Source organism: Arachis hypogaea, chromosome 14 (assembly GCF_003086295.3).
Source record: "Arachis hypogaea cultivar Tifrunner chromosome 14, arahy.Tifrunner.gnm2.J5K5, whole genome shotgun sequence".
Taxonomy (NCBI): Eukaryota; Viridiplantae; Streptophyta; class Magnoliopsida; order Fabales; family Fabaceae; genus Arachis; species Arachis hypogaea.
In genome coordinates, this window is record NC_092049.1 from 126,519,201 (window position 1) to 126,532,015 (window position 12,815).

A 12,815-nucleotide genomic window follows, 5' to 3' on the forward strand; every position below is an offset into this window, starting at 1 on the left:
TAGCCAGATGTTCCAAACAACCGCACAAAAGCATCTCAATCGTTGCTCTCTATCCTCCCTCCTCCTTGGCCCCTCTGTCCAACACAGAAAATGTTCTCTCATTGACCCTGAAATAGACCATTGTTGGCCAACCATCGATACCCAAGCACTCCACACCTGCCAAGCAAATTCACAGCATAGAAACAAGTGGTGCACGTGTTCCGTATATTTATTACATAGAACACAGACGTTATCTTCCTGGTTAATGATCCCTAACTGGCTTAACCGTTCTTTTGTATTCACCCTACCTACCAGGATAAACCATGTAAATATTTCTATTCTCGGTGGAACTAACCCTTTCCAGATGGTCTTTGTGAAGCTGTAGCTTGTCACCTCCTCCGTGAGTATCGCCTCCTGCAAAACCTGAACAAATGAGTTAGTTGAATAAACTTCTTGTCTATCATATTTCCATACAACCCTATCCTCTCTGTTAACTACTAGTTGCATAGGTCTCAATGCCTTATGTAATTGACCCAGTAGTCCTAACTCCCATTGAAAGAGCTCTCTCCTCCATTGGAAGTTCCAAATCCAGTCTATCCCGTCCCAAAATCCGCAATCCCCTATAACAAATCCACATTGGTTTGAAACAGAGAAAAGTCTGAGAAACCGATCTTTTAGAGGCCCACAAAGCAGCCAAATATCCTCCCAAAACCGTGTACGCCGCCCATCACCAATCTCCATAGACAAGCCTGTAACCATCTTATCCATTATGATCATTCGTTATTTGTAGCTGGCATATATCCTTCTACGATCCTCCTCTAGTAGGTAGCTCTTGAGTTGACATCAACTCATGAGGATTCAGATTATAGCAGGAACAAACCACCTTCTTCTATAATGGGCAATCCTCCTTAGCAAACCGCCACCACCACTTAAACAACATAGTTGTGTTACGAACCATAGCATCCCCAACTCCCAACCCACCTAGTTTTTTCGAGGCCTGCACCACTTCCCATCTTACTAATGCCATTCCATTACTACCATCATCCTTACTCCACAGGAACCTTCTTTGCAGTGAAATCAATTTCTCAGCAACAGTTTTCGGCATCTTGAACAAACTCAAATAATACACAGGCAGACTATTTAAGACTAATTTAATCAGCACCAACTTCCCAGCTTTATTCAGAACTTTAGCCTTTCACAGACTGAGCTTCTCCTTTACTTTGTATATTATAGGCTTTCAGGTTTTCACCAACCTCGGATTCGCACCTAAGGGAATGCCCAGGTATTTGATTGGAAGGGACTCACCCTTACACCCCAACAACTGGCACATATTCTGGATCTACTGTTCATCACAATTTATTGGAATCAAGCTCGACTTGTCAAAATTAATACTGAGACCTGATATCAACTCAAAGCATCTCAATAGCCGCTTGTAATTCTTGATAGTGTCCTCCTCTGGTGGGCAAAACAAAATTGTGTCATCAGCAAACTGAAGATGTGACAGCGCTATACTATCTCTGCCAATCAACAAAGGTGATATACGCCCATTCCTAACCGCCTCTCCCACCAATCGATGTAGAACATTCACAACCAGTATAAATAAGAACGGAGAAAGCGGGTCACCTTGTCTCAGACCTCTTTCCATCTTGAACGGCTTGGATGGCGACCCATTTATCAGAACTGACATAGATACTGTAGACACACACTCTATAACCCACGATCTCCATCTATTGCATCTTTTGCAACACTATGTCCACAAGGTTCCATCTGACTCTATCATATGCCTTTTGGAAATCTAGCTTTATTATTGCTGCCTCCTTTTTTCTCATTTTAAGCCAGTTTACCGTTTCACATGCGATAAGTGCCCCATCATGTATTTTTCTGCCCCTTACAAATGCACTCTGAGTTTTTCCTACTAATGATGGCATCACTGGTCTCATCCTCCTAACCAAAACCTTGGAGATAACCTTGTAAACGCACCCAACCATGCTGATGGGTCGCAAATCTTTAATCTCCTTGGCCCCGATGAACTTAGGTGCCAACGCCACCCAAGTGATGTTAGAGTCTGTCGGCAACCTTGACGTCTGAAAGAACCCAATCACTGCAGCCGTGAATTCAGGCCCAATCTCACCCCAACACCTCTGGACAAAATTCATTTTGTACCCGTCGCACCTTGGTGCCTTAGAAGACTCACAATCCCACACATCTTCTCTGATCTCCTCAGCTGTCGGTAGCACCTCTAGATTTACAGAATCTTCCTGCTCTATCCTACATACCAGACCATCTCTGAAGCTCATCATAGGAGAATTATCCTGGTGATATAATTCTTTGTAGAAGTCCTTAATAGCAATCTTTATTCTAGCTTAGTTCCTGACAAGTCTACCGTTGATTAAGAGTGTATCAATCCTATTGTTCCGCCATCTTGCTGAAGCTATGTTGTGAAAGTATTTTGTATTTTTATCCATCTCTTTTGCATGCCGTGATCGGGACATCTGTTTCCAATGGACTTCTTTTCTGACATACCACCTCTCACAGCAGGTAACTAGCACCTTCCTTCTAGCCTCCATCGTTCCGTCATACATTCCATTGCTTACCAAATCATCAATCTTCTTGATTTCTTCCTCAAACTTCGTAATCTTTTTGTCCATATCCCCAAATTTAGTCTTATGCCAAATCCCTAATGGGACCGTCAAAGCCTTCAACTTGTCTGTGAACTGCATCTCCCCCAAGCCTCTCCACTCCTCCTTCACAAAGCTAAGAATGCCTTAATGTGTAAACCATGAATCTAGGCTTCGGAATGGCCTTGGACCTACCCTCTGCCACATGTACTCTAAGATGACAGGACAGTGATCTAACAAACCCCTCGGTCCGCTGCGTATCCGAGTCTCAGGAAACTCTTCCAACCACTCCACGCTAACCAGAGCTCTATCTATATGACTGCAGGAGCGTCCCCGAAACCATGTGAACTTGCGATTTATGAGCGGCAGATCCACTAGATGCATATCTTGTATCCAACTCCTGAATTCTTCTGCCGACCTAGGTAGAACATCAGTACCTTGCCTTTCTTCTACATGTACTATTTCATTAAAGTCTCCCATGTAACAGCTAGGGACTTGACATAACCTAGCTATGTAACTCAACTCTTCCCACACCTGAATCTTCGCATCTCTATTATGTACACCATAGACCAAGAAAATAGCACAATTGTAATTATTCTTTACCAAGACCCCGTCAACACACAACTATCTCTCCCCCTTATAACAATTATTCCCTTTAAACACCGATTCATCCCATATTAACAACAGGCCACCCGCTGCACCATCAGAACCTACAAACGCCCACCCTGCACTAACTTGCCCCCAAATTCTTGCAACATCAAAACTGGTCACAACTTATTTTTTTGTCTCAATCAAACCCAGCATATCTAATCTATGTTTTTTCTTTAATTCCTTCACCATTCTTATTTTACCATCACCCCGTAACTCCTTAACATTCCAAGAGCTAAAAATAATTTAAAATTCTTTTGACACACCTGTTTTTATGTTTGCATCTGTACCGTCTCAGTTTTTCCTTCTGCTTCACTAATTTCCTTTTGCGTTCTATTTCTTCGTTCTGCGATTGGAATATTGCCATAATGTCATCTTCCTCGTTGACCAGCATAACGCCCGACTCTTTTGCCAACTCCCAGGTCCTTCGGTTCTCCAGCATCTGCTCATCCAGCTTCAAGCGCTGCGTGTCGTTGTCCTCCGCCACATTCCCATCTTCCATACCCAAATTCATTCCCTCCAAGGACCCCTTCCTCTTGGCTGGAATTCTACCTCAGACCACTTTGAATCCGAACTTGGCCTCCACCCAAACTCACATCAGGACAGGCACAGATTGCTTCGCCAGAGATTGGACCCGCGCTTATCCCTTTGGAGCTATTACCAGCACTAGTCTCTTCTCCCTCCACATCTGCGCCAGGCTCACCGTTGAAGACGCCAGGCTTGCCGGTCTCCTTCCGCTTCGGTCCCGTTGCACCATTACCCCCAGCACAGGAACTCCCTCTAAGTCTTTCCGCCCCACCATCTAGCGCAGAGGCAGAGCCGTTCCCAGCAGTCCCGACCTGATCACTGTCACCGGTCCGCGCGCGTGTAGCTCCGCCGCAGCGCAGTCTGCCTCCGTCGTCTGCAGACCGCCGACTTCCCCCCGGCCAGTCCCAACAAGCAATTCGCCCTCATCCTCAAGAAGAACCACACTATTATGATGGCTGCGCACCTTCTCGTCCTTTCTGTTTAACGAACCGCATAGAGCCCGACCCGGATTCTCCAGCACAGGTCCATTATCTTCGACGCTACCTTCACTCAAGGCTGGGCCCAGCAGGAATTGTTACTCCTGTTCCACACTTTTGTTTTGGCAGGCCCAATCTGAGTTGTGGGAGAGCTTTTTTTGTTTCCCCTTATTGGATCTCCCTTGCAGCCCAGTATAAGCATAAGACAATGTCCTCTCTGAGTCAGCCGCATCACTCATAACCGTCCCTTCCCCAAATTCAGCCACACCTTGATTATCGCCCTTAATTGATTGATTCGTTTCGAAATTCAAGCGATTTTGAGAATTACTGCCATTAAACCATTCATTCAAAATTGCAACTGGAATTACCACTCTACCCTTGTCTCCTTCCCCTTCCCAGTTGACCTGTAGTAGCATGTCTTCGTCTTGAGCGGCCTCGGACATCGGCCCTGCTTGATGTCCCTGCACCATAACCACTCCTAAGCTTGAATTTGTGTTGCCAGAGTTCCTCTTTCTACCGGCTATTATAGCTTCATTACCCAGGCTCTCTGTGCACTGCAGGTTGCACGCCTCATGTCCAACTTCTTTTACCAATACATCAAAGCCCCCAGAACCCACCGTTATATGAATTCATTCTTGAATGACGTCCATTAAGCACTTATCAATTTGGACGCAACCTGCCGTGAATGAATTGCACAATTCTGTCTCTCGTGCACAGCCAACTACTTCCCCCCGCTGGCTTCCTATTGTGGTAAAAGTCTCGACAGACCATGCGTGTAACGAAACCCCAAAACATTCAAGCCACACCCTACGAGTTTTACTATGGTCTGACACCTCCATACACTGTGGAACAAACGTAGAAGGCAATTCATGTTCAAGGTGTACGTTTCTTCAGCATGCACAGCACTATCAAAAGGTCAGTAGAGCTTTGTATGCTCCCATTTTCCTAACCTGGACGACATTAGGTAGGTTCTTTGCCACGACTTCCTTCAGAGATCCAAAATTAATAGGCTTCGCTGTGCCCCCAACGAGACTTCGTTGTAGCCATTCCAAATTTTTCTTAGCTACTTCAACTTCTACCTTCTTCGTCCAACCATTGCCATGCGGGTCCTTTTCATCCTTTTCCGTTCGTAGAGCACGTCCATCTGACACAGCATCATTCGGCACTACTTCTCTATGCGGCTTCTGAGTGTTGTGGTGTTGCATGTCATCTCCTCTTAGTCCCAGAGGTATGTGCGTTGTTTTCGACATTCTTCTGTACCTAGCCTCTCCCACAAAGATAACATTCCCTCTCAGTCTCAGTTGATCCATTTTTACTATAGCTTTCAACACCCCTCCTTTCGTCGTATATCAAATGAAAGCAAAAATGTATATATTTTCACTCTTCTGTTTTTGGGATAAATATATATCATTGATGCGTCCTGTCCAATTGAACAAAAGGAATAATTCTCTTTTTGATATGTCTGCAGGAAGGTTGCTCACAAAAATCGAGTAAGACTCGTATTCTAACCGTCAAAAGCAAATGTTGTTATGTAACTTTTGCCTCTCAGATCTTCGTGAATTCCCACCACACGAACAGTATCACAAGATTCAACGTTCAAAAGTGATTCCACCACTTCGAATTGCTTGATCTCTAGAAGTTTTCCACGGACTTGTTCAGCAATCTTGCCTATGACCCCTGTTTCATAACTACAAATCACAACATCAAAATATTAATATCTTTGTACTTATTATTTTAGAAAAAATATGTCTGCCAACTAATTAATAAAGAAACTTTATCATGAATTATGACAAATAAACTAATTTACACTAATAAATTGAATGGAGTTTAAAATTACGCAGATGTCCTAAATCAATTTTTGTTACATGCCTGTTTTGAAATATCTTTATGTAAATCGAATCAATTGGATTCAATTTAGCTATAATAGTAGTAAATCGAATCAACCAGATTCGATTTACTACTTATGCATCATATATACAGTAAATTGAATCCGCTTGATTCTATTTACTACTAAATGTCAATAAGAAAATACTCATATTTGGATTCAAATAAAATATAAAAAAATCAAAACAAATAAGAATAAAAATTCAATTTTATGTTTTAATTCAAATTCGAGAAAAATCATTCTTTGATTTATTAGCATCTAAAAAAAATCATTATCGAGACTTTTGATGTTAAAAAAATTAATATAAAGTATAGCCCTCGAAGTAGCATAGGAGTTAAAACTTGAATTTTTTCATAATCGAAAATACGGATAGTTATACAATATAAAATAACGAACTAAATTTATATAATATATAATTTAATTTGAGAAATAATTAAAATACTATATCAATTAAATTATCATTTAATTTGTGAAAGAATGATTTTTAATGAATTTTAGAAATTATTTATTGTTCCGTTTTAAATTCACAAGTTTATAAAAATGTAGATTTTTTGAAATTTGAACTAAAATATAAAAGTTTAATTTCTATTTCTTATTAGTTTTATTTTTTGATATTTTATTTATTTTTTAATTTTAAATTAATTATTTGTGTCAATAAGTTGTATAAGTAGTAAATTGAATAACGCTAATTCGATTAAATCATAAATTCTAAAATTTCAAAATATCGAGAATTAAAAAATATAGATAATAACAATAATAATATGTTCATCCCTTGACAATTTGATTTTTAATTATAATTTTATTTTTTTATTTATTGTTCATATTATTCACAATGATCATCATTTCTCTATATTTTCTCTATCAATAATTAGATAACAAAATGAACATCACCCATAATATTCAGAATAACCATCCGGATAAAAGGATACTACTCATCCAAGAGGCTTACGCTGATGAAAAAAGGTAACACTAATGGTTATATCTCTAATACTCTCTAAACCTCCATTCTACGCATCGTACAAATATTCCATTGGCTCCTCCTACTTTTTCTTAAATAATTAATTAAAAAGAACTCATTGATCTCCCTTCAACAATGTGTTGTCCACTTTAGCCCGCAAAGTGTAGATAAAGCCAACTTCGACGCTTCCGCCTTGTCTTTGCCTTCTCTGTTTTCTTCATGCCTCTAAAGTTCAGAAAAACATCATACATGCCTCCTTCTGATAAGGATGACGAAGCCCACAACCATCATCGGTCATGATGTGCTAATTGCTATATAGCATTTCAAATCAAAGAAGCAGTGAATAATGAAGGAAGGAGGTAAAGCATATGCTGCCATGTTTCGTGCTCAATCATGAAATAGTTGGTGGAATATATTATTCGCTACTTGCAGTACTATGATAGTATGATGAATGAATGATACATGTATTTGTTATAAAAAGACCTTGGTCATCAGAATTGCTTTTGCCGGCAATTTTATTATACTAACTACTATATTATTAAGAGAATTACAGAATAACCTAAAGAAAAATAAATGTCATGAGAGTAAGAAGAAAAATGAAAAAGAATCTTAAGCTATAATAATAAAGTACATAAGAAGTAGAAATAAAAGATTTTAATAAATTATAAATAGATATGAGATGAGTATTTCATACTTCTAGCGTAGCGTTAAATACTAAATCCCTTCCATGATGGCTTAAGATTTAGAATCACTCATCATATGTCTATTTTGATACATGTCACTATGTCAGTTCCTTTTTCTCACCCAAATAATCATATCACTCTGTATTAGGAGAATGACATAGCAAGCATGTCAGAATATCATTATTGAAAATAAGCCATCACAATAATCTATGCTAGCAGAATTTGGTATGCCTAACAAAGACAGATATAAATATAACTAAAAAGTTCATATTTTGTGTGATTGAACTCTCACCAAAATCTGAGGAAGACACAGAAAACGATGATCGATTTCCTTGTTAAACTATGAGATATTGTTGGTCAGAAACATTTTATGATACTATATGGCTCTCCATCAATTAAGCAGACCTAAGAAAAACTTTGTACGTATAGTAATTCTCAACATGTAGACCCGGGTCAAGTCAATCCACCGGCTAATGTAAATTGTAGTAAATAAACAATGCACCGGGGAAGCAATTAATCTTGAAAGCTAGCAATACTACTATTTGTAATGTAAATTGTAATTAAAGGTAGTTTATGTGTTAGAAATATAAGCATACATATCTCCTTCTATTAGCTTAAGCTTTTGAAAAAACACAGCACAAATAATGGGTTGTTTTGCTTGTGGTGTAATCCAAGGCCAAGGAGAACAAAACAACCTTCAACCACCATACAATAATTTGTCACAAATTTTCATTTGCTGAGAAACAATCAGCAACATGCAACTTCAATGAGTCTTTGAGAACTGGACAAGGTGTGTTTACTGTTTACAGAGGTTTTCTGCAGAAAAGTGGACAGAAAAATTATGTTCACCAGCCACCACCATGATTCCGGTCATCGGCCTCCTCTTGCAGTGCTAGTGCTAGCTCCAGTTCAAGATCTACTTCACCTATATTTGGTCTTTCATTTGCTTCTCTGCTCAAGCATCTTTTTGTGACATCTATGAATACTGCCAAACATTCTGGTGCTATCTTTCTCATCAGAATTGGATCAATAATCTCATCAACTGAGAATCTCTCCAACATTTCAGATATATCCACAAATGGATTCATTAAATCAAATGGATCTAGAGACAAATCTGATGAGCTCTCCAACATAATGATTTTGTCAAAGATGGTGTGCTTGTAAGTAGTGGATACAACTTCTATTAGGACCATACCAAATGAATAAACATCACATTTATCTGTGAAGATTCTGGTTAGGACATGCTCAGGTGCTATGTAACCAGCTAAACCTATAGCAATCAATGGAAGCATTAAGTTATTCATTTGATGAAGTTATTAGCAAACAACTTTGAGCATAAAGTAAATATAGTTACTCATAACCTTGTCAACTTTACTGATTTTGGCTTTGAATTCAAAGGTGGCCCCTGCAATGAAAATCCAAGATGTGAGAGTTTAGGTACCATGTTCTTGTCCAAAAGAATGTTATGAGGCTTCATGTCACAGAGAAAGATAGGGCACTTGGTTCCTGTGTGAAGATAGTGTAGTCCTTTTGCTGCTCCAATGCATATTTCTAACATTTTCTTCCATGACAATTTTTCTATATTCTTGGAACATAGGTAATCATAGAGAGGGACATGTGTTCGTACACAAGAATCTTCTCATCTTTGTGGTTGCAGAATAATCCTATTGGAAGTGGAACTCAATTTCCTTCTTGAACTTCCATAGGTCGGTTTTGCGATTCAACCTCTTCAATGCCACTGTGAAATCACTTGCACCATTATGTTTGATACAACATTTGTATACTCTATTATATGCTGATATTTCAGTTAAATGGTTTGCATCAAAGTTGTTGATTGATTTCCTAAGATCTTCAAGAGAAAACTGAGGGCATAGCTCTTTAATTATTGATGGATACGGCTTCTTAGATGAACTTGCATGCTCTAAATGGCAGAAACTCAAATATTTACCAAGCATTATCCCCATTTCTGACTTGCATTTCCATGAATACAAGGGATATAATTTGTAATAATATGAATGAGGAAAGTCTTCAACTAGCAATAAATCCAAGAGGTGACACACTTATTTGCATCTGCATCTTATCATATCATAAATTTTTAAGAAATAAATAAATATAAGCTTCAATTTTCTCAGCAAAGTTGAAACTGAAAATGCAGAAACAGATGAACTTCCTATTGACATTATCATGAAGTAAATAAAATAAGATAGAGTTTAGTTTCATTGAGAATCTATAAACACCTTGCTATTTTTTCCAGACTAATCTATCAAGTAACTTATTAAATCATAGTTCATTAAAGTGGTATATAGAATATTATTTTTGCTTGGCTGAATCATCTTGTTTTCTTCATTAATAAAGCATAAGGGAAGGGGATGAAGGAACTAATTCATAAACTCCAAATTGATTATTGGATCAACAATTCAACATAAATGAACTTATTAAATATATAGGTTATGAATAGAAAATATCCCGAAGGTTATTGCAGAGACAAAGCTTCATGTAGCTCCTACCTACCTTGATGCTGCAGTCCAAGAATGCAATGGCTCATCCAAGGTCGCTTACTAGCTTAATTCAGTTGTAAATTTACCATGGTCGGCATTGTCTTTCATATCTTGGCGTTTTCTGTGTACCTAACTTCCACTATTATTCTTTACATTTATTTTTGGTCTTGGAGTCAAAACTTGTTTATCATTAAACTATCCACATTATACTCTTTAGATGCTACTTTTTCTTAAACCATGCGTAACATAGAAAGTTTACACACCAAAATTGACCTTTTTTATATATAAGTTTTTTAAAAACAATTAGAAAAACACCATGTTGTCAATTTATAATTGTAATTAATTGAAGTTATCAATTTTATAATTAAATAAAAGTTATTGTTTAAACTTTAAAGAATAATTATCCGAGTTAAAATTCATTTTGACCCCTGAAATTTTTACTCGGCCTCAATTTCGACCCCCAAATTTTCAAGTTATCTAATTAAGACTCCAAATATTGGATTGTGACTCACGTTCGTTCCTAGAGTTATCTCTGTTAACGGAAATTCGATGTAGTACACTAAGTTGTCAAGTAGGAATGCCTAAAATGACGTCGTTTTCTATTCCCACCCAATGTTTACTAAATGCGACGTCGTTTAAGGGCTTGGTTGGGTTAAAAAAGTTGGGTCAACCTATAGATGAACACACAGACGTAACTTGACCTTTCTTCTTCCTTCTCTTTTTCTTCTATTCTTCTTTTCTACGTTTTTGTTCTTATCGCATGTTTGACTTTGAGAAAGGAGAATCAGAAGTGTGAGTAACATTCGTCCTGTATTGGATTGTTAGGCAAAGTTGTTGAACAAGTAGCATTAGCGCAAAAACAAAGGACGAAAATCAGATTAGGAAATGAAGTTTTTTTTTTTTTTAATTTCTTGATACTCTGTTCTTGACTTTTGTTTTGGTTTGTATTTTGCATTGTATTTTTTTATGCAATCTGTTGTCTATATCTAGAGTATTGTAAGTTATTGCATTTAAGTGATGTTAGGGTTTGTTTTTTGTTTTCGTTGCTGAAAAAAATGTCATTTGTATCTTTTATCATAATTGGATAAATATTATTATGTGTGTGTTATTACTTTTATTTAAAAACTTTGTGGTTTAAAAAATAATGATGCTCTGTCTAGTTGTTTGGTGTTTGAAGTAAGTTCAGCTATTATGCTCTGTTTTTTGAAATTATCATTGAGTTTTTTTTTTTTCAATGTATCTCAAACACACTTTTTGAACAAAATACTTCCACACCCCTGCCAACAATGACCACATTCTCTGAGGAGCCCACATCCAACGCCCCAAGCCAGCCCATCTCTACACCTCCAGTCCAGCCCACCTTTGTACCTCCAGCCCAACCCACCTCAAAGCCTCCAACCAAGACTACCTCTGTACCTCCAGCTCAGCCCACCTCCAGCTCAGCCCACCTCTGCACCTTCAGTCCAACCCACCTGAAAGCTTCTAGCCCAATCCACCTCCAACCCAGACCACCTCAAAGCCTATAGCTCAGTCCACCGCTTCTGCACCTCCAGTCCAGTCCACATCAATGCCTCTTTCGAGACCATATTCTTCTAAAGTAAAATCCAATAAACATGAGAAGTCCATTCCAACCACCACTATAAATTGTAGGTATTGTGTTTTGGTTGAAATAACTGTGTTAGACATACATTTTAGGTTGGAACAAATTCTGATTGGATGTAAACTGTTTTAGGCATGCCATGTGTCCACACATATACTGCGATAGCTAGACTGAATGAAAATTTTGAAGACTATTGTCACACTTGATTGACCATGGATTCATAGAAAAAACATATGTGCATTCGTTGAATTCTATCTGTGGACAAGTAATGTAGAAGAAGTCTCAGTATAGTAGGTCTCAAGCTCCCGAAATTCGGAGGAAGCCAGATCCTTTGAAGAAAAAAAGACGTAAGGATGCAGATGAAGAGCCTTTAGAAAGTAAGAAGAGTAAGATTGAAGCAATGAAACTAAATAGAAAATACAAGGAATTTACTTTTACTTATTGTGGGACAAAAGATCACATGAAGAGAAGCTGCTCCCACAAAAAACTGATGATGTTGCAACTGCCTTTGCTACTGTTACAGTAGTTGTAATTTCTAAGAAAAAATGGGCTTCTAATGCAAATGAAACCATAAAGGGTGAATCTGCAAAAGGTGAATAAGGAGAGGGTGAGCCTATTCTAGCCACTGATGTTGCTACCTCTGAGGCCCCAACAAATGCTAGTGCTCCTTCAGAGATTATGCTATCCGAGCCATTTTTTTCACAATCAGAAGATGGAGAACAAGTAATTATCCAATTTGTCCTTACATTTGTGGATTTAAGATTTATTTTAATTATCTGCTTAGTTTATTGTATTCCACTCCTGCAACTATAGGTAACTCCTACAATGAGGTCCAACAAACTACAACCTAAAAATAAAGCATCTCCAGTCCCAAGATCAGCAAGTATTGATCCAATGCAAGAAGTAAGTTTTGGAACATCTTTAAGGATGGCTGAATTCATG

At 38.1% G+C, this 12,815-nt stretch overlaps 1 protein-coding gene and 1 pseudogene across 1 annotated transcript; both read right to left on the minus strand.

Annotated features, from left to right (window-relative positions):
- Nucleotides 1-1,706: 1,706 nt before the first annotated feature.
- On the minus strand, nucleotides 1,707-3,759 carry LOC140178726 (uncharacterized). The gene is made up of 4 exons (XM_072215957.1): nucleotides 3,536-3,759; nucleotides 2,793-3,147; nucleotides 2,529-2,723; nucleotides 1,707-2,291 (listed from the first exon to the last, which is right to left on the minus strand). Exons 1-4 carry the CDS (start codon nucleotides 3,757-3,759, stop codon nucleotides 1,707-1,709), a joined length of 1,359 nt encoding a protein of 452 aa, XP_072072058.1.
- A 4,592-nt stretch (nucleotides 3,760-8,351) lies between these two features.
- LOC112740604 (receptor-like protein kinase THESEUS 1) lies at nucleotides 8,352-10,274 on the minus strand (annotated as a pseudogene).
- Nucleotides 10,275-12,815: the final 2,541 nt, after the last annotated feature.

Bases quoted from the DNA above. Each gene is read 5' to 3' on its own strand.
- LOC140178726 (XM_072215957.1), bottom strand. From the start codon at position 3,759: ATGAATTTGGGTATGGAAGATGGGAATGTGGCGGAGGACAACGACACG. The intron at 3,148-3,535 runs GTACAGATGCAA...TGTACATAATAG, and splicing joins CAGAAGGAAAAACTGAGACG to AGATGCGAAGATTCAGGTGT. The intron at 2,724-2,792 runs GTAGGTCCAAGG...AGCTTTGTGAAG, and splicing joins TAGAGTACATGTGGCAGAGG to GAGGAGTGGAGAGGCTTGGG.